At 44.5% G+C, this 27420-nt stretch overlaps 1 protein-coding gene across 3 annotated transcripts in view; it reads left to right on the forward strand.

Annotated features, from left to right (window-relative positions):
- Positions 1–5954: 5954 nt before the first annotated feature.
- Positions 5955–27420, forward strand: part of FAM47E (family with sequence similarity 47 member E) — a 34460-nt gene continuing 12994 nt past the window's right edge. For 2 of the 3 annotated variants that reach the window (XM_027769744.1, XM_006142963.2), the window contains exons 1-7: positions 5955–6120; positions 9189–9615; positions 12305–12444; positions 14358–14502; positions 17132–17332; positions 22013–22168; positions 25888–25965. In XM_027769744.1, coding sequence (XP_027625545.1) covers positions 6047–6120; positions 9189–9615; positions 12305–12444; positions 14358–14502; positions 17132–17332; positions 22013–22168; positions 25888–25965 — 1221 coding nt within the window. In that variant the 5' untranslated portion in view covers positions 5955–6046. The remainder of the gene's footprint in view (positions 6121–9188; positions 9616–12304; positions 12445–14357; positions 14503–17131; positions 17333–22012; positions 22169–25887; positions 25966–27420) is intronic. The other variant, XM_027769745.1, reaches the window with a different exon arrangement.

Here is a 27420-nt window from a genome sequence, read left to right on the forward strand (position 1 = left end):
TTTGCATATTTTCTCACTTTCTTTCTCTCTCTGTCTCTCTCTGATCAAACTGGAAAATAATAATAAATAAAAATAAAAATAATTCTTTAAAAATAATAAATTTTTATATACTGAATTACATAAGATATATTATTACAATTTTATCTACTTCTTTTAACTACTTAAATGACCCCTAGAAAATTTGCAGTTCCACATACAGTTCATATCTGTGGCTTGCATTCTATTTCTATTGAAGACTACAGCTTTAGTCTGTAGTCTTCTCTCTGTACTGCATCCCCATCACTGCTTTACAACACCAACTGTTTTCAGGTCTATATTACTGAAGATAAAACTGCTGAGTTATAAAGCCTGCAGGTAACTTGCCTAGCATTATTAAATGTTCGACAGTGATTCAAACCCACGTCCGCCTCAGCCCGGGAGAGTCTATTGCCACTTTAGCTTGGTTTATGATTCTGCATGTTTCTGGGTGACTCAAATGTGGAGCTCTTGGTTAAGACATAGTTCCTGCATTAACTATTTTCATGAGCTTCAGTGATTATCTTAATCTCCTCATATAATTAAACATGAGACAAGTAAGTCATAACACATTCTTGTTTTATTTTAATTACTTCTTTCGTTTCACAACCTATGGAAACAAAGACTCATTTCAGCTTAAATACCTCTTTACTAAAGAAATGCATGTAATGAGATGGTCAGTTTTCACGATTGCATACAGTTATGAAAAAGCCCAAATAAACACTATCAAATATCCTTAATTCCTGAGTGAATTAATTATATTTGGAGTAACACCAGAATTATTGTACAAAAATACATTTTTAAATTTCTTTAATTGTTAAATGAGAATAGCAACACTTATTTTAAGCATAATGATAATAGATTCAATATAGTTTTAATTGATATTTATTATATTATGTGCTCTACATAGGATTCTTTCCTTTCTTTTTCTTTTCTTTTTTTTTTTTTGAGAGGTTTTTGCTATAGGGCATGTGCACTCGCCAGAAAGACAGAGAGAGACAGAGAAACAGAAAGCCATAAATCACCCTCCAGGGGGGGATGGCCACACCACAATCCCTTCTCCTCCATTTCCTCTTGGGATCTTGGGCATGCACACACGCCTGTCTGGCATGAGTTTAAGCCACCAGGTCCAGGACTCGAACCACAGTCAACTACATGGGAGTCCAGCGACATAGCCATTACGCTGACTTCTGGTCCCCATATGATTATTTCTATGAAGGATTTTTACAATCTCTTACACGAAGATTCTCAGAATTTAAATGACTTTGGACCCAAAAAATTATAGAGACTCTAGAAATAAAAGCAAGGGAAAGTAAAATTCACCACTGTGTTTAAATATTTCTTTTCTCTTGTCATTATGTTGTAACTTAATTACACTGGTGAGAATTCAAGTCATCGGTGAGATGCTACAAATGGTCCTTGTTTCTAATTGTTTTAGTGCACATATTGATTATCATCTGGCCCCACTAGAAAAAGCAGCTCACCTTAGTCTCCATAGGTGACTCCTTAAAGGGTAAAGCAAGAGTTTTGGGCAGCACTTATTGCAATGGACTAAACGCTCGCTTCCTCCCCACAAATTCACATGCTGAAACCTTCATCTCCAATTGATGGTATTAGGAAGTGGGCCTTTGGCAGGTAATTGCATCAAGAGGATGCAGTCCTATTTAAAGGGACCCCTCATGGCTGACCATGGTTTGAATCCTGGCTCCAGCAGTGCAAAACACAGGCTGGGCACGTGCTGTGTGCCCCAGTCTTGATGGGATGGGAAGCTGGATAAAAAAGTGTTGCCATGGGACCACACTCCAGTGGGAGATGCTTCCCCTCGCTTTCTCTCTCTCCCTCCCTCGTACATGCACCTTTTGGTAAACAGATCAACAAACCGACAAATAAAGGGCCCCCAAGGAGCTTGCTTTCCCTCTCTTCTCCAATGTGTCTGCAGTGCGGAAGAGGACCAGAATCTGACCACGTTGGCACCCTGATCTCGGACTTCAAGCCTCCAGGATTGTGAGAAATAAACATTTTCTGTTTCTTTTATTTTTTAAAAAAATATTTATTTATTTATTTATTTATTTAAATTTGACCAGAGTGGGACAGAGTGAAAGACAGTGAGAGAGATGGAAAGTGAGAAAGCAAGCCACCAGGTCTAGGACTCGAACCATGGTTGGTCATGTGGGAGTCCGGAGCACTTGACCACCATGCCATCTGCTGGCCCAAATTCTGCTGTTTCTATTCTATACTCAGTTTGGGGCATTTTGTTATCATAGCCCAAAATGATTAAGACACTGACTCAGACATGAGACTCTAAATCATAATCCATCCTCGTGGCAGAGTATAGTTGACAAGAAAATCTCAAGACCTAGAATCCTTCCAGTAAGATTCACATAAAATTGGAATAGAATTTTTTTTTTCTTTCCAATTTGCTAGGGGGCGTGTACACTCCCTGAAGAAAGACAGAGAGAGAGCCAGAGAGCGAGAATGTGAAAGTGAGAAATCATCCCCCAGGGCATGACTGTGCCACAACCACTCTCCTGCATTTCCTTTGGGGATTTTGGGTATGTACACGCCAGCTCCCAGCATAGTTTTCAAGCTGCTGGTCTGGGTCTGGGACTTGAGCCATGCAGTTGGCCATGTGGGATCTAGCAACCTTCACCACCACCATGCTACCAGCTGGTCCCCCATGGAATTCTTTTATTTTGAGAGAGAGACTTTTACCATAGAGCCCATGTGCTCACAGGAGAGACAGAGAGACAGAAAGTGAGAAATCACCCCCTGGGGGTGGGGAGGATGGCCACACTGCAATCCCTTCTCCTCCATTCTCCTCTCAGGAGTTTGGGCATGCATGCACACACTTCTGAAGTGAGTTTTAAGCCCCCGGGGTCCAGAACTGAAACCTCAGTAAACCACGTGGGATTTCAGTGACAGCCATTATGCCATCTGCTGGTCCCCCGCCATGGACCAGTGCCTGTCACTAGCTCTGGCTCCTTGCTTCACCAGCCGTTCCATGCTTTTGTTTTTGTTATTGCAAACTAACTTGGCTTTGGAGCGGGTATTGTTTCAGCATTCCACAACCCATAATGTGTTCTTCCAATTATTTCTCATACCTAATAACTATTTTTTCTGGAAACATTTTTCTTTTCTTTTTTTTTAAGAGAAGTTTTTGCTGTAGAGCACATGAGCTCGCCAGAGAGACAGAAAGTGAAAAGTCACCCCCCAGGGGGGATGGCCACACCATAGTCCCTTCTCCGCCATTCTCCCCTTGAGATTTTGGGCATGCATGCACACATCCAGCGTGAGTTTTAACCCACTGTGTCTGGGATCCAAACTGTGTTCGGCTACATGGGAGACCAGCGACATAACCATTACGCCATCTCCCGATCCTCATTTTTTTTTTTCATTATCACTAACAGAGGGTTGGTTAATCTTGCTCTTTAATTCATGACACTTCCCTATCAACTGAGTGTGCCAGGCCCGTTCTTATTCATGCATGCATTCATTCCTTTCCTTCCCTGTTCTCCACTTCCATCCCTCTGCCATCTCCATAGGCACTCATTCTTAAGTGTTTGAGGTTTTTACTTTTCTCTATATGAATCCTTACAGAATGTATATTTTATTTCATATGCACGCAGTCCATTTATATAGACTATACTGCAGTAAACAGCTCATTTCGTTTCTTTCTTTGTTCAGCACTGCCTTTTTTTTTCCTTTTTTTTCAGTTTTTGACAGAAGGTACATGTGCTTGCCAGAAAGAGTGAAAGTGAGAAACCGCCATGCATGAGGCCTTGTCATGCTACAATCCCTTTTCCTCTCTCTCTCTCTCTCCTTTCAGGATTTTGGGCACACACGTACACATGCTTGGTGTGTTTCTCGGGTCACCAGGTCTCAGACTTGAACCATGCAGTCGGCGATGTGGGATCTAGCCACCTTAACCACAGCACCATGAGCCGGCTCAGAACTACGTGTTTAAAGTCTATGGATGTTGAGTCTGTGTCTAGACTAATGCTTCCAATAATGCCTAATTACCCGTCCGTTTTATCTACCCACGCCACACAGAGGGACATGCATTCGGCTTTCAAGGAACTGATGCTATTAATACTGTGCCCACATCCTCATGCCTCTCCCCTCATGCACGCAAAGTCCTCTGGAGTCCTACATCCAGCCGTGGAAATACTGGGTGATTAGTAACACGTATGACAAGCCAGCCAGGAAAACAAAAGCCACTCTAAGCATGGAAAACAGAGATTTAATGCAGGGAATAATTGACATGCAATAGCTGTTCACATTTGTAGAGTATAATGGGATTTTTCAGTACAAGAATATGATGTGTCATGATTAAATTAGGATAATTGGTATATCCATCATCTCGGCCATCTGTCCCTGTGTCATGTGGGATTCCTAATTACCACACTGCGTTGGTAATAAATGTCCTCTACATTTATTATCTAATTGAATTCCTCCAACAACCCTATAGGTAGATCTTGTTATTTTCCCCACGTTCAGACTAATTTATAAAGCTCTTAAGAAGTTGAAGTAACACACCCAGGAGCGCATACTTATGAAGTGCCCAGGTCAAGATACATTCCAGGCTCGGGGACCAGGGCTCTTCACAGCGCACAGAAAAGGCACCTGGACGAACATGAGTGAGGATGTGAAGATTAGTTCCAGCCAGGGGACCCTGGATACTACCCGGATGCTTAGTAGATCCTAAAAGGTGAAGTTAATTTATTTCCAGAGAATTTGAAAATGAGAAGATCCTGGGGAGAGCAGGTGGCAGGGTGGTTAAGGCACTGGCCACTCCCACATGGCTAACCGTGGTTTGAGTTTCAGACCTGGTGGCTTGCTTTTTCACTTTCCCTCTTTCTCTCTCTCTAGCTCTCTCTGGTCAAATTCAAAATGAATGAAAGAATCAATAAAATAAAATAAATAATTCTTTTAAAAGAAAAATAAAATTAGAAGAGCCTTAACTAAATGCCTACGACAATTATCTCACCATAATAGGCACAATTGAACTGTTGCAATAATTTTGGAACAGGAGATTGATTCCCTGCTATTTCCTCTGGAAGCAGTGTTGCATTTAAATCAGGAATACTCAGGACCAATAGATGACACAGGGATTATGTTGCTAGACTCCCATCAGGCCAACCACAGTTCAAGTCTCAGACCCAGTGGCTCCAAAATCACACTGGGAGTGCGTGCGTGCCCGTCCAAGATCCCAGACGGAAAATGGAGGAGAAGGGATTGCAGTGTGGCTGTTCCCCCTGAGGGGTGATTTCTCACTTCCCTCTCACTCTCTCTGTCTCTCTGGGGTAAGCACACATGTCCTAACTAAAAAAATCTCTAAAAAAAAAAAAATCAAGAATACTTAGAAGTAGCAGGTGAAGTGAGCCGGACCAAAGCACATCCTCATGCCCTCTGTAGTTACATGAGCCTACCCAGGTCGCAGGAGGAGACTGAGGCAAAAGAATGCAGTAACACAAGAGCTGGGACAGTGGCGATCGGCTGGCCACTAGATAACAAGGACACTGTCCTCGACTTTCAGAGAGACCCCGGGAGTTCCCAGACTGCAGGAAAAACATTTCCGGGCTGAGAGGTTTCCCACCATTAAGTCCACCTATTTCTTTCCCTCCCTTCCCACTGTCTCTTGCTAGCGCTTTTTCTCTCTCTCCTCTCCTCTCTCTTCCTTTCTTTTCTTCAATAAACCTTTTTTCCAAATGGTTATGAGTGAAAGAGGAAGTGGTAAATTTTCCACTCAGGGTAACTTTCAGTGGGAAGAAGATAAACACGGCCTCCCAACAGATTAAATCACGCTTGACCCAAGGGCGATCCTTCTCCTTCCCCTTTCTCCTGGCCGGGGCGGTGGCAGGCGGGGATGTAAGCGAAGGCGGGGCGGGGTTGGGCGGCGCAGGGGTGAGCCTGGGTGCCCCGCCCCGGGACAAATCGCTACAGCGCTGCCTATGAGGTCTCCTAGCGACCGAGGCAGCCCAAGGACACACACCGCCACAGGCCGAGCAGTCCCTGGGGACCTGAGGGCACCATGGAGGACCACAGGCAGCTGTTCCCGCCCTGCACGCTGGCCCCGGGGCCCGAAGGCTTGAACTGCAGGCCCTGGTAAGCGCGCTGCGGGGACAGCGCGAGCACCGCTGGATCCCGTCTAGCTGGGGCTGGGGGCTGGCAGGGGGCGCGGGGAGGGCTAGGAGGGGGTACTTTTCTCTCCTCTTCAATGTCCCCTGCACCTATGTCATTATAACATAAACTAGCCAGTGCCCCATGCTCCTTGTCGTACAGGACGTCCCCTTCTCTTAGCTTCATAACGACCCAAGAGATGATGCATAGATTAATACCCGCATTTCAGACGCGAAACTGATGGCTGCAGAGTCAGCGAGGAAGCTGTTAGCCTAGGACGCTCCTGCCTAAGACCCACCCTTCTCTGGGTTAGCTAAGGGTTTCACCCCGGCCCCAGGGGTGCCTGGACCCCGGCATGCCACGCAGACCGTCTTTCACAACCAGAGTCTTTGGCCGTTCTGGCCACCAGCCTGCCTGGCCAGTGTTTGGGGGCTGTCTCCAGGTGCTGGGGCGACTGCTGACCTTTTAAATTCAACCCTTCAGGAGGCAGACCAAGTGATGGAAGTTTCCGAAGTCTAGGATCAGAAAAGTTTGAGCCGAAGGCCAGTTCTCCTGACTGCCTGATAATCTTGGGCAACTGAGCTGTTCCTTTGGGAGACAATTCCCAAGTTGTTCCTTCCGGGGATTTTTCATACCTATAAAAGAAAACCAATAAAAGGAAATAGCTTTATAGGATTGTTGGGAGGTTTAACCAAGATAACACATGCAAACCTGTCGGTGGCACATGGCGTGAGCAGGACACATGTTGGCAATTAGGAACCTTGGGGAAATCCTCTAGATTTAAAATCACTTTGTTTTAGGACCAGCAGTTGGCGTAGTGAGTATGCCACTGGACTCCCATGTAGTCGATTGGGTTCGAATCCTAGACCCGGTGGCTTAAACTCATGCAGGGCATGTGTGTGTGTGCCCAAGATCCTGAGAGGAGAATGGAGGAGAAGGGATTGTGGCGTGGCCATCTGTCCTGGGGGGTGATTTCTCGCTTTCTGTCTCTCTGTCTCTGTCTTTCTGGCGAGCGCACGCACCCTATAGCAAAAACCTCTAAAAAAATCACTTTGTTTTGAGGTAACTGTTGACTCACCAAAGTTCCAAAAACAGTGCAGAAGTCTCAGCTGTTTCCAATGGTACCGTGGTACATAATTATAGTACCTTGCCGAACTAGGAAACGGACTTCGGCACCATATGTTAACTAGATCTAGCCCTTACTTAAATGTCAGCAGTTCTCACCTGCACTCATGTGTGTGTGTGTGTGTGTGTGTGTGTGTGTGTAGTTCTTTTTTTAAAAAAATTATTTTATTTAACTTTATTTATTTATTTGACCAGAGAGGGGGGAAAGTGAGAAAGCTAGCCACCAGGTCCGGGACTCAAACTGCGGTTGACCATGTGGGAGTCCATTGACCTTAACTATGACGCCACCTGCCGGCCCCAGTGTGTGTAGTTTTATAACACTGTGTCATACATATACATCACGATACAAAACCCTCTCATCACCACCAAGAAGCCACCTTGTGTCACTCTGTTGTCATCCCTCCTTTTCTTACGCTCCTATCCTTGGCAATCACTAACCTGTTCTCCTTTCTATAATTTTGTTCCTTAAAAAAAAAGATAAATAGACCAAAATGATATATAACAGACTGTTCTTTTTCACTCCTCATGAAGTCCGTGTGGCCCACTCAAGTTGTTGTGTGTATGCATAGTTTGTTGGTTTATGTTGCTGAGTAGTTCCGTGTATGGACGTACCACAGTTTATCTGGTCAGCTATTGGAGGACATTCAGGTTGTTCCAGTTTGGGACTATTACACACAAAGCTGTTACAAACATTTGTGTACATTTTAAGTTGTATGACTGTGCTTAAACAAAAATATCAGCTATCAGATTTGATTTTATGAAGTATTTAGATTTTTTTTAGAATTATTTATTTAACTTTATTTATTCATTCATTTAATTTGATCAGAGAGAGACAGAGAAAGAGAGAAAGTGAGAAAGCAAGCCACCAGGTCCAGGATTTGAACCATGGTTGGCCATGTAGGAGTGTCCAGCACCTTAACCATCACACCACCTGCTGGTCCCAAGTATTTAGATATTTGAGTTTGTTGTAAATGTGCTGAAAATAAGCTTTGTGAAGATATTTAATAGTGTGGAGGGCGACTTACTAAAAAAAGAGAGTGATTTGGTAAATGCAGAGAGCAGATTTTGTAAACTCATCTTTCGGGATCTTTTCATCTAGATTTTCACAGTACAGCTGGTTCAGCTCTTACACCGCACACATGCGCGTACACACAGCAAGCAAGCATTTCCAGGACTCGCTAGGAAAGAATAGGGATCAGTCTAGAATCTTTTATTTTATTTCTTTTTTTTTTTATTAGAGAGATTTTTGCTATAGGGTGTGTGTGCTCACCAGAGAGACAGAGAGAGACAGAAAGTGAGAAATCACCCCCCAGGGAAGATGGCCATGCCACAATCCCTCCTCCTATGTCTCTCTGATGAGTTACTCAAAAAAAAAACAAAAACAAAAACCACACAAAAAGAATATATGTGTGCTGGGGCCAGCAGATGGCCTGGTGGTTAAGGTGCTGGACTCCCACATGGCTAACTGTGGTTCAAGTCCCCGACCTGGTGACTTTTTTCTCACTTTCTCATTCTCTCTCTGTCTCTTTCTGGTCAAATTAAAAAATAATAAGCAGGGAACAGCAGTTAGCGTAATGGCTATGTTACTGGACTCCCACGTAGTTGACCATGGTTTGAGTCCCAAACCCGGTGACTTAAACTCACACCACATGTGTGTGCCTGCATGCCCAAGATCCTGAGAGAATGGAGGAGAAGGGGTTGCGGCATGACCATCCCCCGGGGGGATGAGTTCTCGCTTTCTGTCTCTCTGTCTCTCTCTTTCTATCAAGGGTGCATGTGCCCTATAGCAAAAAAGCTCTCAAAAACAAACAAACAAACAAAAACAGGAGGGGTCCTGGCTCAGCCCAGTGGCAATGTGCCATGAGCTAGGACCGTGATTAAGTCGGCCTCCTCCTTGAGACTCCCTCTTCTTTCTCCTCCCCAAACAGTGGAGACCAGCCTCCGAGCAGCCTCCCGCTCCCACCCAGTCCTGTGGTCCGCATGACCAGCACGCCGTCTCCTGGGAACCGGGAGAACCCGCCCTTCACGTGTTTCACAAAGCCCACGAAGAGGCTGAAGGTCTCCCTGTCCCTGAACAGCCGGCGGTGGGTATTTGTGAGGAAGGGGCTGGACGACTTCAGGACAGGCTGCCCGCCGTGTGAAGGTCTGATCACGCGGGGCCCCGAGGAGGTCTGTCTGCCCCGACGACGTGCCCCTGAGAGGGGGCAGAAGCAGCTGGCCCTGGGAGCGGCGCTGTGCTCCAAGCTCTCGCCAGCCCAGAGGGCTCGCAAGGCCTTCGTGGAGGATGTGGAAGCCCAGCTGGCCCCGCACCCCCTGGCTCTCTACCCCAATTTGGAAGAAGCTATGCCTGTGCAGGTGATCTGTCCTAGGGCTTGTGGGATGGGCTTCGCTGGAGCCTTGAAGGTCATTCTCTCTAGGTTGTGATGCTGACAGACTTACAAGGAAGAGACAGGTCCCCCAGTGAGAGCTTCCATGAGGCTCAGGCAGCCTTCCTTTTCCTGCTCCCAGGAAACACACAAGCAACACACATGCAGTTCCCTTTGCTTCCTATAACTTACAAAGGTACAGCAAAGCCATCAGAGAGACCAACCAGAAAACAGTTGAGGGCCATGTCTGTGCTTGGGCTGGAGGAGACACGGGCAATCCTCCAGGAATTGGGAGAAGGTGGTGCTGTATCTCTCCAAAGGTCATATGAGTCATGTTGGAAACTAACCCCCAAAGTGATGGTATTAGGAGGTGGGGCCTTTGGGAGGTGATGAGGATATGAGGATGGAGCCTTGTGAATGAGGTTAGTGTCCTATAGTAGAAGCCCAGAGAGCTGCCTGCCCCTTCCACCATGTGAAGAACAGCAAGAAGGCACCATTTATGAACTAGAAAATGGCCCTCGCCAGTCACTGAATCTGCCCACATTTGCCAGCACCTTGATCTTGGACTTCCCAGCCTCCAAAAATGTGAGAAATAAATTTCTATTGCTTATCAAAGAAAAAAAAGAAAGAAAGAAAAGATAAAACAAAACCACAAGAAAGAAACAAACAGAACACCAAAGTTACCACAAACGAAAACATTTGACTTTTACGTTGAGGTTCTACCAATCTACTTGTGACTTTCTGGAGGGAGGAAACCGGAGTCTTACTTCTGTCACTTTAACTTGGTGTGAGGCGGGGTCCTTAAGTACTTACTAGCTAGGTTAAGTATTTGCTAACTAGTACTAGGTGGAGAGAATGTGTACAAGAACCTGAGAGGTCCTAGGGAAAATCCATCCAGTGGTCAAGGGTGGGGTTGGGCAGCAGCTGTTTGTCACGGTGTCCAGCTTCTTCTGACCTTTAGTCCATAATACTTGGCATATGTCTTGTGCCTTTTTTTAAATTTAGAATTATTTATTTCATTCATTGTTATTATTGTTTTTGAACTTGCTATAGATGCATGAGAGAGAGAGAGGAAGCAAGCTGCCAGGTCTGGGACTTGAACCATGGTTGGCCATATGGGAGTCCAGTACACCAACCCCTACACTACCTGCTAGTCCCAATGTCTTTGTGTCTTAAATGGCTTCCACACCTTCAGGCATCTAGAAGGCTAAAGGGTACATGCCAGCTGACTCTATTTTTGGATTAGGCAAGTAGCAGCTTTCTTAGTAAACATCTAGCTGCTGAGGACGCTAGAAAATTGAGTTTTTAGTTGGGCACTGCAGCCTTGAACAAAACCCAGGCACCGTTGGGTTTAAGGGAAAAGGCAGAATGGATATTGGCAGGGAAGTAGCAGTACCTCCTACCCACCATCCCCTGAAAGGTGCTGTATGTCTGCTCTCACTCCTCCCCTCTTCCACTCCCTCTCCAGCTTCCCAGCCTGCTTCTCCGCTCTCACTCACTCCGCTCCAGCCACCCTGGCCTCCTGGCTGTTCTGGGAACACTCGAGCATGTCCAACTCAGGTTTCTGTTCTTGTGTGTGGAACACCTGCCTCCATCCAGACGGCTGCTTGCCTTATGCCCTCTCCTTCAGCTCTCTGCTCAAATGTCTCCTTGTTGGAGAGACCTCTGTGTCGTAGCAACTGCCTCCCATCTCATTCTCCTTCCCTTCGAATGCTTATTTTCCATCATAGCACCTGTCACCACTGGGCTCCTTACTAGGTAAAAGCTTCACAAGGCAGGGTGTTCTTCTGTGTCTTTCACTGCGTAGCTCAAACACCTGGCCTATGGGCAGACAAGAAATACAGTTCAACGAACGAGTAAAGATTCATGGCAGAGAAGTCTGTTGAAAGAACAGCTAGAATTTCCGAGCGGTTATTTTCTACCTGGGGCTTTGCTTCACTGCCCCCTGCAGGCCAGAGCGTCCGAGGTCATGAAAGACCGTTTCCACATCTCAGGCGGCACAAGTGCATGGCTTGGGCTTATGGCTCTCATTTCCATGTCTGACTTACTCAACTAGGTGTGTGGCTTTTTCTGAGGCAGGATCTATTTTTCTGGTGCTAAAATAGCCACCAGCAACTCCAGATTTAAATTCTACCCACTTAGCAACCTCAGCAGAAAAAAATACCTTTGTTTTTGCATGGTCCCAGTGAAATTCCAGAGCCTAGTTCCCATGGGTCCCTTGGGGTCCTGTGCCTATTCCCAAACCACTCCCTGTGATTCTGATTGGCCTTGCCTGCTGGCGGAGCAAGGATGTCAGGGCACTTCAGAGGAGGTGGCTTAAGAGGAGAGAGAGAGGTGATTTTTCCAAAGGAAAACTCAAATACTGTTACTCACAGGTGGAAGAATAGGTGCTGGGCACACAAAAATCCCTTAGACGACTTGACTCAGTAAGGCGTTTGGGGACTGGAATAGGCCCAGGGTCATACCCACCTAGAGGTGGTGGGACTTTGAGCAGGTGTACACTGAGCAGGCGATGGGAGGTTTGGCCATAGCTCTGCACTTGGCACAGACACCAAGCAGTGGTATTGATGGACCTAAGAAGAAAAGTTAAGGGCGAGCCTGTCGGTTTCGTTTTAAAATACCCTCTCCCTCCTTTGAGCACGCCTTTCTTTCCCTCTAAAGCTCTTTGCTGTTTATAGCTCTTATTACAGGTGCTGGAAGTGCTCGATCCTGCAAGGAAGCTGGAGGACGCATGGGCTTATTGTCAGGACGCGAGGAAAGGAGCACAGGAACCCACAAAGCTTTTACAGAAGCGTCCTACCCAAGCCCACCTGGGACTGTGAGTATTAACCCCTTGTCATGGATATCGCCTGATGATACATTCCGGGAACTGCCTTTTCAAAGGTTCTCCAGGAAAATGTTAAAGAAGCAAGAGGAACTAAATTCTGCAAAAGGAGTGAGAGGCGTCCTGGTCCCCACTCCGAACAGTGTTTTTCTTGAATAGATGTGATTTATCCAACATTAGTGTAAACATGGCTCTCCATAATACATGGCGTGGGAGCCCCAGACTTGTGACTGACATCCGAAGTGGAAGCAGTGCAGTCCTGTGGGACTGAGCCTTGAACTGAGGGACCGGATCCTAACTCCACGTGGATATTGTCTGATAGGACACCCCCCTGGTGCCGGAGAGTTAGTTGATATGGGGGAAAACACATATCCGGTGTCTGCAGTGTTCTGAGTGTAAGGAAACTGGTTTTTCTAGAGGATCCCTTTGGAGAGTTCAACAACGTAGGTGAGTGTGGCCCTGTGGACACCTTTGTGTTCTTTGCCCTCAATGAACCGCGGGCTAGTTCTTTTATGTATAACTGGCCACAGCAGCATTCCCGCATTATCCCTAATAGTTAAAAAGTGGCAACGACTAAAATGTTCATCAACTGCTGAATGGGTAAACAAATGTGGTGTATCCATACAATGAAATATCATTCAGCCAGACAAAGAATAAACTGGGACCAGTGGTTGGCATAATGGCTATGTTGCTGGACTCCTGTGTAGTCGACCACAGTTCTAATCCCAGACCTGGTAGCTTAAATTCATGCCAGGTGCGTGTGAGTGTGTGCCCAAGATCCCGAGAGGATGGAGGAGAAAGGATTGTGGTGTGGCCATTGCCCCTAGGGGATGATTTCTCTCTCTCTCTCTCTGTCTGTCTTTCTGGCAAGAGCACATGCCCTACAGCAAAACCCTCTCCAAAATAAATAAATAAATAAAGTATAAGTACACGCTACAACATGAATGAGCCTAAGAAACATTATACTAAGTGAAAGGCAGCAGACTCAGAAGACTGCTTGTTAGATGATTCTGTTTGGATGAAAAACCCAGAATAGGCAAATCCATGGACACAGGAAGGTAGATTAGTGGTTCCCAGGGGTGGGAGACGGAGGGGAGTGGGGAGTGACTATTAACGGGTATGGTGTTCCTTTTGGAGTAAAGAGCATTTTTCTGGAGTTAGACAGTGGTGATGGCCACATAGCATTGTGAATATACAAAATCCACCGAATTGCACACTTCTGAAATAGTAAATTTTGTGAGTTTAGTATGTGGATTATACCCAGTTTTTAAAAAGAACCTACAGATGAAGCTTAATCAATCAAGGATGGAGGCCAGCTGCATTTGATACGGCCAGATTGATGGTCCCAAATGCCTGCTTTGGCTATGGTGTAAAGAATGGGTTGGGCTCGTGGGGGGGGGGGTGAAAGCTGGGGGAACCATACAAGAAGATGCAGAGACACTAGCAAGGAGACTTTGGCGACAATCCAGAGAGGGAAACAAGGTTAAAAATATATGAATTTACTAGCAGGCTGGATTCTAGAGAGAGAGAGAAATCAAAGATGCCTCCTCCTTGCCCAGATTGTCCGAGGTTTTGGTAGACTTCAAGCCTAGGATTTCTGAACTTTTACCTGGTATTATACGTCTCTCAATAAATGGCACAAGTCATTGTAAAGATCACCTTCTATTATATCTGTTTTAATTATCACAACTAATCATGGTTATCATTGTCTTTATGATATGGATCATGGGAATGTGATCCATGAAAAATTAAAATATAATTCATGTGAACATGCAAGACATTGTCAGAAATCTTTGATCTTCCTGATTGCCTCAAACACTTAGGATTGCCTTTCCCCCATGATACTGTTTGAAATCCACTTGGGTTCCTTGTGCCCCCTATTGTAATTCTTATCTCATTATCTTTAGTCCCAAGAAGACGGTGTCACACTCACGCCAGTGGTGTTACAAAGAAAAGTCAAATAAAATGGATTTGCTCCGTGGAAATGGTCCTCCTCTTCATGAAGATGTACGCAAGGGAGTTAGTGACTTCTGCAGCTGGGTCACTACTATTGTAAGTTAGCGGCTTTAATTAAATCTACTTTTTAATTTTTATTTCGTTAGTTTGTTATAGGGTACATGCACGTGTTATGGGGGGAGAGAGAGTGAGAAAGAAAGAGCGGGAAGAATAAAAGAGAAAGAGAGGGAAAATGAGAAATGACCCCCCAAGGAGGATGGCCATGTATAATCCTTTCTCTTCCATTCTCCTCTGGGATTTCGGATATGCATCCACATGGACATGGTGTGTTTTTCAAGTCACAGGGGTCGGGACTCAAACCAGGCTGTAGGGCATGTGAGACCCAGCTGCCTTTACCTCCATGCCATCTGCTGGCCCTAATCCTACCTTTTTTTTTTTTTTAAGAAATTTTTGCTATAGGGTGTGTGTGCTTGCCAGAGAGACAGAGAGAGAGAGACAGAAAGAGAGAAATCACCCCTCAGGGGGATGGCCATGCTGCAATCCTTTCTCCTCCATTCTCCTCTAGGGATTTTGGGCACACACCACACAAGCACATGTGCCCAGTGTGAGTTTAAAGCCACTGGGTCCAGGACTTGAACCTCATCAACCATGTGAAAGTCCAGCGACATAACCATTATGCCATCTGCTGGTCCCTCAACCCTACTTTTAAAAATCAACTCCTGGGACCAGCAGGTGATGTGGTGGCTAAGAGCGCTGGACTCCCACATGGCTGATTGCGGTTTGAGTCCTGGACCGGGTGACTTGCTTTCTCTCTCTCTCTCTCTCTTTCTCTCTCTCTCATTTTGTCCCTCTCTGATCAAATTAAAATAATAAATAAGTTAATTAATTAATTTAAAAATAATTCTTAAAAAATAATCAACTCCAAGGCTGCTTTCATTAGACCAGCTCAGGGCATAGTGGTTGAGGCAACTGGATTCTAGATGACAGCGTGCAGGGTTCAAGTCTTGTCTAGGACCTGGCAGCCTATAAACACTCCAGGCTGCCCAAAAGCCTATGGGGAGGGAGGGCTGGAGGAGACAGTTGTAGGGCGGACATTCCCCATGCGGGTCCTTTCTCCCTTTCCCCGTCTATCTCACTCTGTCTTTCTCTGGCCAGAACATGAACCCTATGGCAATTTTTGTTTTGTCTTAAGCTGCTTATATTTTAAAACAGTATTTAAATAAAATCAAAGTCAAATGGTCCGAGTCATAAAAGAATCATTCACTCTGTTTATAATAGAAATGTTTATATCTCATATCACTTCTGCTGTTTCATATTTTTATTTTCCATTTCAGTGTCAGGATCTTCTTTTCTCTCTGTCTTTCACTCCTTAATCAACTCATTTTTCTCAGTTATATTTGTCTAAAAGTACTTTGGCAGCTATATTTAACTATAATTTCACAAAATTGGCGGTTTTTTTCACATGATGAAACTTCTGACTAGTTATCAAGGTCTTTCCTGCCTACCTTCCAGTAACTATTTACGACAGCTACCGATCCCTGTTTCTGAATCTCTATAGTTGTCTAGATTCCTGATGCATGTTCTGATTTAAAACCCTCTACCAGAACCAGCAGGTGGCATGGAGGCTAAGGCACTGGATTCCCACATAGCAAATCAAGGTTCGAGTCCTGGACCTGGCAACTTACTTTCTCACTTTCCCGCTCAACTCTCTCTCTCTAGCGAATTAAAATAATAATCATAATAAATAAAATTAAATAAATAATTATTTTAAAAAGACCCTCTAGTACTTGCATCCTCTCCCTCCACCCTTCCCCCCATTTTTGTATGGTCAGGTTGAGTATTATTTAGTAAGTACTATTTCATTAGCCAATGAGTGAAATATAATTAAGACTGGCTAATGCAGAGAAGGGAATTGTCCAGAGATATTAGGAGCTTCAGGCACAGGTGGATCTAGGCACTGAAATGTTTTTAAGTGCTGTCCCTTTCTCTTCTCTTTGCTTACTTCTCTAGACTTATTCACAGGCCATCTTTCCCCAAGAGATGCCAAAAGTTGTCACTAAAAGTTTCAAGCTTACGTCCCACCAAGCAACCCAAGCAGAAAAGAGCTACCCTGGTCCAGCAGGGCAAAGTCTAGGGCTCACTGTCACTGAACTTGCTTGGGTCACAGGCCTGTATCTGGATTAACCACTATGAGAGACACTTGAGAATGGTGGGACCAGCAGTTAGTGCGATGGCTATGTCACTGGACTCACATGTAGTCGACCATGGTCTGAGTCGGACCTGGTGGCTTAAACTCATGCCAGATGTGTGTGCATGCGTGCCCAAGATCCCAAGAGGAGAATGGAGGAGAAGGGATTGTGGCGTGGCCATCCCCCTGGGGGTGATTTCTCGCTTTCTGTCTCTCTCTGTCTTTCTGGCAAGCGCGCGTGCCTTATAGCAAAATAAAATAAAATACAAAGAATGGTCCCAGCTCGTGTGGATTTTCCAGATATGCCTAGACAGGTCAGCATTTGTTCTGCCCACAGCCCCTTGTAAGGGAAGCTGCCTTGTTTCCTGCTCTGCTGGAGGTCATTTTAGTCAGCCATATTTTTTCACAGAACACTCTCCCCTCACTCTCACCACCATCGCTGGGAGGAGTAGAGGTGGACACGTTAGAACAGATAAGAACAGAGCAGAAAGTGTTTCACCATTTGTCCTCAGCTTGTGCAATGTGACCATCTTCCAGGGCAGTGCGGACATTGGTGAGGACTTCATCCTGCAACAGTTTGACGTTGACTATCACAGCAAGCCAAGCTGTGACGTGCTCCCTGCGACGAGGCTAAACCAGGTTCCTCCAGAGATGAGACATAGTGTGGGGCTAAATGACCTGCAAGGGCCGACATTCTTCCAGAAACTAGATCATGAGAGGAAAGTCCAGAAACCACAGGTAATTACAGAAGAACAGACTTGAAAGCAAAGAAAACTAAGTTGTATGAAAGCCTTTAGTGTTGAATTCTGATACTGCAGGGAGCACTGGCTGTTTGAAGTAGAATTCTTAAATGTTTGTCATGTTTAATAAATATTTGGTAAATGAGGGGCCAGCAGGTGGCATAGTAATTAAAGTACTGGACTCCCACATGGCTGACTGAGGTTCGAGTCCCAGGCCCAGTGGCTTGAAACTCATGCCAGTTGTGTGTGCGTGCGTGCCCAAAATCCCGAGAGGATGGAGGAGATGGGACTGCAACGTGGCCATCCCCTGCTGGGGAATGATTTCTCACTTTCTCTCTCACTGTCTCTGTCTCTCTCTGTCTCCAGCATGCACACATGCCCTAAGCAAAAACCTCTTAAAAAATGTATAGTTCCAATATTTTTGTACATACTGTTTTTTCCTTTACAATTGAGCACAGTGACATGTGAAATAAAAAGCATAGTTTTCTGTTCTTGACTCTTTCGCATAGGCTTATGAAAAATGTCACATCACAGATTTCAGCACTTTTTTTTTTTTTTAATTTGCCAGACAGCATGTGTGCTCACTGGAGGGAGACACGGAGAATGAGAGAGAGAGGGATCGTGAGAAAACAGCCCCCCTCCCCATGGGGGGCTGGTCATGCCTTAACCCCTTCTCTTCCATTTCTCCCTCCTCTCAGGAGTTTGGGCATGCACACATGCCTGACACATTTCTCAAGCCACTGGATCCAGGACTTGAACCACTCATATGATATCCGGCCATCTTAATCACTGTGCCACCAGCTGGCCTGATTTTAGCTCTTTAATGTTTCCATCTTCCTCTCATCTTTCTTTTCTTTTCTCTCTCTCTCTGTTTTTAATGAGAAAGAGAGAAGAAAAATAGGTATTTTAACAGGGACTTCCCATTGTAGTCCTTTGCTCCAGCCGTCCAATTAGCTACGATTACTGGTACTGTGTCCAGCCTACTCAGATTGGTCCAGGATCTGAACCCAGGCCTCTCATGTGGCCCCGGCCTCACTCAGTGATGCTCCACTGCTTGTGCCACTACAGCTGGGCCTCCTTCCAGCTTTCTAAGGGGTAATATGCAAAATGATGTTGGACGGGCAGATTATGCTGATCACACCTGAGGCCTGAACCCACGGCTTGTCCTGATCTGGGATGAATCAAATTGCTCAATTCCCTGTACTTAAAAATAATTGTGCACACACTACTTCATAAACAGGGTGGTTATTGCCAAAATGAAACCTTTGACAGGCAGACAGACAGTCACTATGCAAAAGTTCAAACTGTATTTCCACATTGATATGTTTTTCCTCCCTGAAGGAACATTTCTTCCACTGTGGATCTGTAGTGGTGAGTTCTTTCAGCTTTGGTGTATCTGAAAATATTTTATTCTTTCTTCCATTTATTTATTTATTTTTAAGAGGTTTTTGGCCATAGGGCATGTGGCCTTACAGGAGAGAGGCAGAGATAGTGAGAGGGAAAGTGAGATATCATCTCTCCCAAGAGGGAGGGCCATGCCATGATCCCTTGTCCTCTATGGATCTTGGGCACATGTATACTCCTGACCCAATTTTCAAGCCACCAGGTCCAGGACTCAAACCGCAGCCGGCCACATGGGAATCCAGTGATATAACCACTGTGCCTCTTCCTTCATTTTAAAAAGGTATTTTGACTCCTCTTCTTTCATTTTAATGAGGTATTTTGGGGGTGAAGCAGGTGGCACGGTGATTAAGGCACTGGACTCCCACATGACCGACCAAAGTTTGAGTCCTGAACCCAGAGGCTTGAAGATCATGCTGGGTGCATGTTCATGCATGCCTAAAATCCTGAGAGAAGAATGAAGAAGGAATTGTGGTTGGCCATCACCCCTGAGGGAGTGATTTCCTTTTTTTTTCTTGAAGAGGTTTTTGCTACAGGTCATGCGCGTTCGCCAGAAAGACAAAGAGATAGACAGAAAGCGAGAAATCAACGACCCCCTTCCCCGCCCTGGGCATGGCCATGCCGCCATCTCTTCTCCTCTATTCTCCTTTCAGGATCTTGGGCACGCACGCACATGTGCCTGGCATGTGTTTAAGCCACCGGGTCCCGGACTCAAACTGCAGTCGACTACATGGGAGTACAGAGACATAGCAATTATGCTAAATATGGCCCCTCTGCTTCCTTGGCTGTATAGTTTCTGATGAGAAATCTTACGTCATCCTTATCTTGTTTTTCTGTATGTTCGTTTCCCCCCACCCCCAAGTTGATCTGTAGCCTTAGTTTTTACCCAATTTAGACAAATGTTGACCATTATTTCTTGGGAAAATTCTGACCATACATATAAATCTGATGACCTTTGAATAGATGCCAGATATTGTACATTTTTCACTCCTGAGTGCTGGGTATTTTTGTATTTCCGTAAAGATTCATAAGCTTTGCTCTGGGATGCAGTCCAACTTCTTGGAGAAGCTTAATGTCAAGCTATGACCCAGCAAGAGGTTCTTCTCACATCCTTGATGCATTACTGAGCAACGGGAAAAGGAGAGGACTGAGATCTCTTCTAGTTTGGATAATGGTTTTTCCCTGAAAGGTTCATATTCTGGCATTTGTAGTAATGTTGGGAGGTGGTCAGACGTAGTGGGTGGTGACTGGATCACAGAGGCATCAGCTTCACGGGTGGATTAATGTCTGGTGAGAGACTGTGTGAGTTACTTCTCATGAGAAGGTGTTAGTTCTTGTGAAATCAGGCTATTATTAAAGGAAGACGATTAGGGGCCAGCCCGTGGTGTGGTGGTTAAGGGGCTGGACTCCCATATGGCTGGCTGTGGTTCCAGTCTGGACCTGGAGGCTTGCTTTCTTGGTCTCTCTCCCTCTCCCTCTCCCTCTCCCTCTCTCTCCCTCTCTGGTAAGTGCACATGCCCTATAGCAAATTAAAAAAAAAAAAAGTAATCACAGTAATAATATATTAAACCAAGTTTAATTAAAAAAAGGAAGAGGGTGGCCCCAGGTTGCATAGGTCTTCCTGATGCCCATCCTAGACCTTTGGGCTTCCCAGCCACCAGTGTTATGAGTTAGATAGACCTTTGTTTCTTTATAAATCACTGAGTCTCAGGTATATCTGTTAGCAATGAGATTACAGACTAAGACAGGTCCTATTCTTTCTCCCCCTCAAGTAAAGAAGTTGGAATATGTCCAGGAGGTGGCATGGTGGTTATGGCACTGGACTCCTACATGACAGACCATGGTTCAAGCCCCAAACCCAGTGGTTTAAAAATCACACTGGGTGGGGACCAGCAGATGGCATAGAGGTCACATCGCTGGACTCCCACATGACTGACTGCTGTTCAAATCCTGGACCATGGCTTCAAAATCACACCAGGCATGTGTACGTGCATGCCCAAGATCATGGGAGGAGAATGGAGGAGAAGGGATTGCAGCATGGCCATCCTATCTGTGGGGTGATTTCTCACTTACCCTCTCACTGTATCTGTCTCTTTCTCTCTCTGGTGAGCACATATGCCCTAAGGCAAAAAAAAAAACTACAAATAAAAAGTAAAAATCATACTGGGCATGTGTGCGTGCATGCCCAAGATCCCAAGAAGAGAATAGAGGAGAAGGGACTGTGGTATAGCCACCCCCCTTGGGAGGTGATTTCTCACTTTCTCTCTCTCCATTTTTCTCTGTCTCTCTCCAGTAAGCACATGTGCCCTATAACAAAACCTTAAACAGTTATAAATAAATAAATAAATAGGAACTGTTGGATAGCAGTTTGAAGATATCATTTATGAGATTGAGAATGGTTCTGGGCCTGTAGTAAGTCTAAACATCTTACTGTTTGGACTGATTGATTATTGTTCAAAGTTTCATTCATTATCCTTGGGTGAAATACATGATTATTAAGTGATTTCAAACTATTTTGCACATATTCTCTCCTCTTCCAGTGGCTGCCTAAAGAATTAAGGTTTTCTTGGACACTTTTACTTTACACATTCACATTCATTTCGCTTTTACGCATTTACTTTATTTAACAAGATACAATCAAGTCCCAACACACAAATTTCTAGAGGCCATCCAATCAATCACCATTAAGACAAATTCCAAAGCATGAAACTTTGGAGGAAAAGCCATCATTCAAACCATAGCAGGGGGTGAAAACTACATTATGTCCATTTTCACAGGTGAAGAAGGTTAGTGATTGGCTCATGGGCATACAGCTACTAAGTGAGGGAAGGCTGGAGTTGAACCCAGGTCTGTCTAAGTGTAAAGGCCCTGCTTTTTCTTCCTTTCTTTTTTCTTTTTTTTTGAAGAATGATTTAACTATTTATTTATTTATTTATTTATTTATTTAAATTTGACCAAAGAGGGACATAATGGGGGGGGTGGGGCAGTTTGCTGGGACTCGAATCTCCGTTGACCATGTGGGAATCCAGTGCCCCTAACCACCACGCCACCTGCTGGCCCCACAAGGCCGTGCTTTTAACCACTACATTATTTTCTCAATTACGAATTCATCGTATTTCCTTTGTAAAATGAATGGATGCTGAAACTTCAAAACATACTTTGGCAAAGGCCAATTGTAAATCCAAAGTAGTAATACTGCTTTCATAAGCTAAATCTTAGATTTATCAAAAGGACAGACCGAAAGACTAATGACACTGAATTATGTCCTTTTCTATAGAATCCTGATAAACCAAAGTACGTGAAGATGAGGTATGGAGCTTGGTATCTGAGCACCAAGTTGTGGAAAAAGCAAAGAGCAGACGAGCCTTTAGTTGATCCCAAGGTCTCTCATAATGCTCGAGATGAGGATTTTAAAAAGGAACTGCAGAAACAGGTAAGTACACACATGCTGAGGTTTGATCATCTCTGCTAAAAATGATCACAATGCACCTGCCGCCCTCATATGAAAGCCAGACTCTCTGGAGTCACGTAGAGATGCCTGAAAGTCTTTTTTTTAAAGAGAGATTTTTGCTATGGGCATGTGTGTTTGGCAGAAAGACAGGAAGAGACAGAGAGATGGTAAGCAAGAAATCACCCCCCTGGGGGATAGCCACACCGCAATCCCTTCTCCATTCTCCTGGGATCTTGGACATGCACGCACATGTGCCTGATGTGAGATTTGAGATGCCTGTTGAGACTCCAACAGCGGTCAACTACATGGGAGTCCAGAGACGTAACCATTACGCCATCTGCTGATTCCAAGACTCCTGAAAGTCTTACGACTTATATTTACGTATTGATTCAACAATGAGAAAGTCACGTCATGCTATAGGGAATGTGTAATAAGCAAGGTTTGAAACCTCCTGGCTTCATGGCAGACGCAGTGTCTCTAAAGGTGGGACAAGCACTCACAGCTCTCCCTCCTTCCTTAGAAAAATCGATTCTATGGATAGCATTCAAAGGGTGGTGTGACCTGGAAGGACCACCTCAGTGCTCATCTGATGGAGGTTCTCTTTGGGTAACTAAGTGTGTCCTATTAACACTGGATGACTATCAAAGAATTCAAAGTTGCAGTTGAGAAACTTCTTTCATGCCATTGAGCAGAGTGGCAGGATCTATCTGAAAGGAAAGGACAAGGTTGAAGCACTGTTTGGTACTGCAAAGCAGTAAACATGCCCCGCAAGGATAGGCTCAAATCAGAGTAGGAAAAACCTCTGTGCCTGCTTAGTCTCTGTGCCTGCTTAGCGTGTGTGTGTGTGTGTGTGTGTGTGTGTGTGTGTGTGTGTACAAGCATCCCGTGGACAGAAGAAACTCATTGTAGTCCTGAAAACTGAGAAATATTGATACTACACTGGCACGGGATTCTAATGAGAATATCCGCGAACTCTTTTTCGACAGACTCAGAACATTTACCACATTGCGAGAACACTTTGAAAAAGTAAACATAGGAACCAGCAGTTAGCGTAATGGCTATGTCGCTGGACTCCCACATAGTCGACCGCGGTTCGCGTCCCGGACCCGGTGGCTTGAAACTCACGCTGGGCGCGTGTGCGTGCGTGCCCAGGATCCCGAGAGGAGAATGGAGGAGAAGGGATTGCGGCGTGACCATCCCCCCTGGGGGGTGATTTCTCACTTTTTGTCTGTATGTCTCTCTCTGTCTGTCTGGCGAGTGCACGCGCCCTATAGCAAAAAAAAAACTCTTAAAAAAAAAAAGTAAACATACTACATAACTTTGGCTTATCATTCATCAGTAATCACTCATGAATTGCTTCCTTTAAGTTGGAAAGCTAAAACAGGAAGGAGAGTTATTTTAATTTTTTCCAGTACTGGGTATAAATTTTAATTTTCAGGTCAGAGATATGGCACAAATTTATGAACATAGTATGCTTGTGGAAGCCTAAATTTATGTGAATTTAATCTGTTAAAAATCTATCCCAGTTGTCCTTTTGAGAAGTAAAAAGCTTTCTCAATGAATTAAATATTTGAGAATGAAAATAGTTACACATTTAAGATGTCTGGAAGTTTTTCTGTTTTGTTTTTAACTGCCAGAGGATGTATGTATTTAACAGAAAGAAAGTACGTCCCAGTGAGGTGTGTTCACACCACAATCCCTTCTCTTCTATTTCTTCATCCTGTTGGAATTTGAGCATATACAAACACTTAGTGAGCATGTTTTTCAAGCCACCAATGCCAGGATTTGAACCATGGTTGGCCAAGTGTCATTTGAATTTCTTAACCACCAGGCTATTGAAGTATTTTTAAAATATATATATATATATATTCTTAAAGACGTAAAGAATTTTGGAAAGCATATTTAATTTTTTTAATGAATTATTTATTTAATTTTATTTATCATTATTATTGGGGTGTCAGGAAAGTCATGGCACATTTTTCCATAGAAAAATATGACTTTCTTTTTTTTATTTTTTTAAGGGTTTTTTTATTATCATCATAATCTTCTTTATATTACATTGGACTACATATAACTTTACAGTGTATTACATTGCTTTTTCAAAAGGGAATGCCATGCATGTCAGTCAGTACAGAGACATTAATCTCCCCACTTCAACATTCAACATCTTTTCTATGTTTTGAAAGCATATTTAATTTTAATGGCAAAGCTAATAAAAGTGTTTGCAAAAATGGTTACCATCAGCTAATGAAAAAGTGGTATCATTTAAAGTTTTGAAAATATGGTTGGCATAATAGTTATAGTAATTTTTTTTAAGAGCAAGTTTTGCTATAGGGCACGTGCGCTCGCTAGAGAGATAGAAAGTGAGAAATCACCCCCTGATGGGTTGGCCATGTTGTAATCCCTTTTCCTCCATTCTCCTCTAAGGATCTCCTCAAGATCTCTAGGGATCCCTCAGAGGGGATGACCATGCCACAGTCCCTTCTCCATTCTCCTCTAGGGATTTTGGGTATACACACACATGTGCCTAGGGTGAGTTTTAAGCCACCAGGTCCGGGACTCGAACTGCGGTCTACTACATGGGAGACCAGCAATGTAACCATTATGCCACCTCCTGATCCTAACAGTAAAAATTTTTCATCAGCCAGTTTAGATATAGAAGGATTCAAGATCATGGAAATGTTCCTCAGTGAGTCTTATAATTCACACTTTGGAAAAAAACAAGAAGTGACTTACCCTACATTCTTTAGGTACTGCCATTAGACCTGGGCACCCCACTTCGCAAGATGCAACCCATGGTGTGCTGGTAAGAGACAGTCACCATAATGACACCTGTCTTGCTGGGAACTCAGCGTTTTGACTTGATAAATTTTGTTTAACCACTAGGCTATTGAAGTTTTTTTTTTTTTTTTTTTTTAAATATTTTTTTAAAACCTTAAAAAATTTTTTTTTTTTTTGGAGAGATTTTTGCTATAGGGCGCGTGCGCTCGCCAGACAGACAGAGAGAGACATAGAGACAGAAAGCGAGAAATCACCCCCCAGAGGGGACGGCCACGCCGCAATCCCTTCTCCTCCATTCTCCTCTTGGGATCTTGGGCACACACGCACACGCGCCTGGCGTGAGTTTTAAGCCACCAGATCTGGGATGCGAACCGTGGTCGACTACGTGGGAGTCCAGCGACATAGCCATTACGCTAACTGCTGGTTCCCAAGACTTACAGAATTTTGGAAAGCATATTTTAGAATGTTGAAATGGTCTTAAGGAGCTGAATTGCAGTCATATAAGCTTACACATCTGATCTTAAATAAAGTCAAAAGACTGTAAAAAAAAAAACAAAAACCCTGAAAGGATGCATGAATATTCAGAAGATGGGGTGCAGGGGCTGGATCAAATCTGTTTTGATTGTCGTTCCTTTCGGAGTTAAGTTCTATACATCGTGGATATATCGGAGGTCCCAGACATCCTAGGTCATCAGTTGTCCAGTTGCTAAAAAGTGTTGCTTTTACTCAGCACAAGGGTAAGTGAAAGGGCAGGGAAGGAGAGGAAGTTGGCATTTCTGAGCCTTCATATTCAGCAACTCATGCACGTCCTTTACACATATGTTCAAGGAAGGAAGTGGTTTTTAAAAGGTGCTTTATAGCAGCTGAATGTGTTTAATTAGAGGTGTGAAATCCAGCCTCTGACCACTGACCTGTTTTAGGAGGAGTTACTTGCAGACCTTCATGGAACAGCTGCTTTTAAGGATTTCATTCTCAGCAGGGGCTACCGGATGCCAAAGGTGAGTGAGAGGGCACTTGGGAAGACCCTGCCAGGCCTTTTATAGCAAGTTGTTGATGGGAGACCTCTGACCAAACCTGAATACTTCCTAAGGCAGGACTGGCCGCTGGAAGAAAGGGCATGCTTTTCCCCAGACGAGAACCCAGGGCTAGGAAGTGGCGTTTGCCTCATGTTCTGCCTATTTGGTTTCTGCTGCTGTCGGAGATGCTGTCTCCCTGCTTTTATTTAACTCACCTTCCTTGGGTTTGGCTTCAGGGAGACCTAAGTGAAAGGGTCTATGTGCAGGGCATGCACTTTGCAAATTCCAGCTGTTACTAAAACACTGCATTCTCTAGGAAGTCTTTCTCCTTTCCTTCTCCACCTAGGGACAAAGAGCTGTGGGTGGGGAGAGCAATGGCCGTGCTCTCAGGTGGAGACTAGAACAGGAGTCCACTTCCCTGGGGCCTGCCAGTATCTTCTGTTTTCCCTCTTTTCCATCTTCTGGTTTCTCCCTTCCTTCACTTGCAAAGCTGGCTCCAGCTGCCCCCCAGAGGGCGTCCCCTCCCCTTCGAAGGTCACCTGCAGCAGGATTGGGGGGAGAGGCATGGCAGAGCAGATCCTATAGCAGGAGGGCCTACAGCTTGAAGTCCTGCATCTAATCAGCCCTGTCCCTGCAACAGGAACTCAGACACCTGGCGCCAAAGTCATCGCTGATAACAAGTCATGACTGTTCAGGGTCCTTTGCGCACATCCTTGGGGCCTAGCAGGCAATGCAGACAAGCTGGGTGGGAGTTCTTGGACACGAAAGACAAGGAGGGATAGAACTAATGGTGGAAATGCACCCAAGCTCAGAGCCAGACTGGATTCTTTCTTTCTTTCTTTCTTTCTTTCTTTCTTTCTTTCTTTCTTTCTTTCTTTCTTTCTTTCTTTCTTTCTTTCTCTTTCTTCCTTCCTTCCTTCCTTCCTTTCTTTCTTTCTTTCTTTCTTTCTTTCTTTCTTTCTTTCTTTCTTTCTTTCTTTCTTTCTTTCTTTCTTTCTTTCTTCTTTCTTTTTCTTTCAAGAATTATTTTATTTAACTTCCTTTATGTATTTTAATTGACCAGAGAGGGAGAGAAAGAGGGAAAGTGAGAAAGCAAGCTGCCAAGTCTGGGACTCGAACTGCAGTTGGCCATGTGGGAGTTCAGTGCCCTTAACCACCACACCACCTGCTGACCCTGAGCCAGACTGGTTTCAAAGTTAAATCGGGCAAACATAGAGTCTGAGGTGGAGATGCAGGATTAGAGGACACCCTTACACAGCGGAGATGGGAGACCTGTTTCAGTCTGAGCCTCAATAAGAGGCCTGCTTAGGTATATTTCAGATACTTACACACATTTATATACTTATACTTAGGATAACTGCCTGATCTTTACACATGGAAGGGTCACGTGAGGTTTTTTTTTTTTTTTTTTTTTTTTTTCTAGGGCCCCTGCCCCTC

Source organism: Tupaia chinensis, unplaced genomic scaffold, assembly GCF_000334495.1.
Source record: "Tupaia chinensis unplaced genomic scaffold, TupChi_1.0 Scaffold000086_1, whole genome shotgun sequence".
NCBI lineage: Eukaryota > Metazoa > Chordata > Mammalia > Scandentia > Tupaiidae > Tupaia > Tupaia belangeri.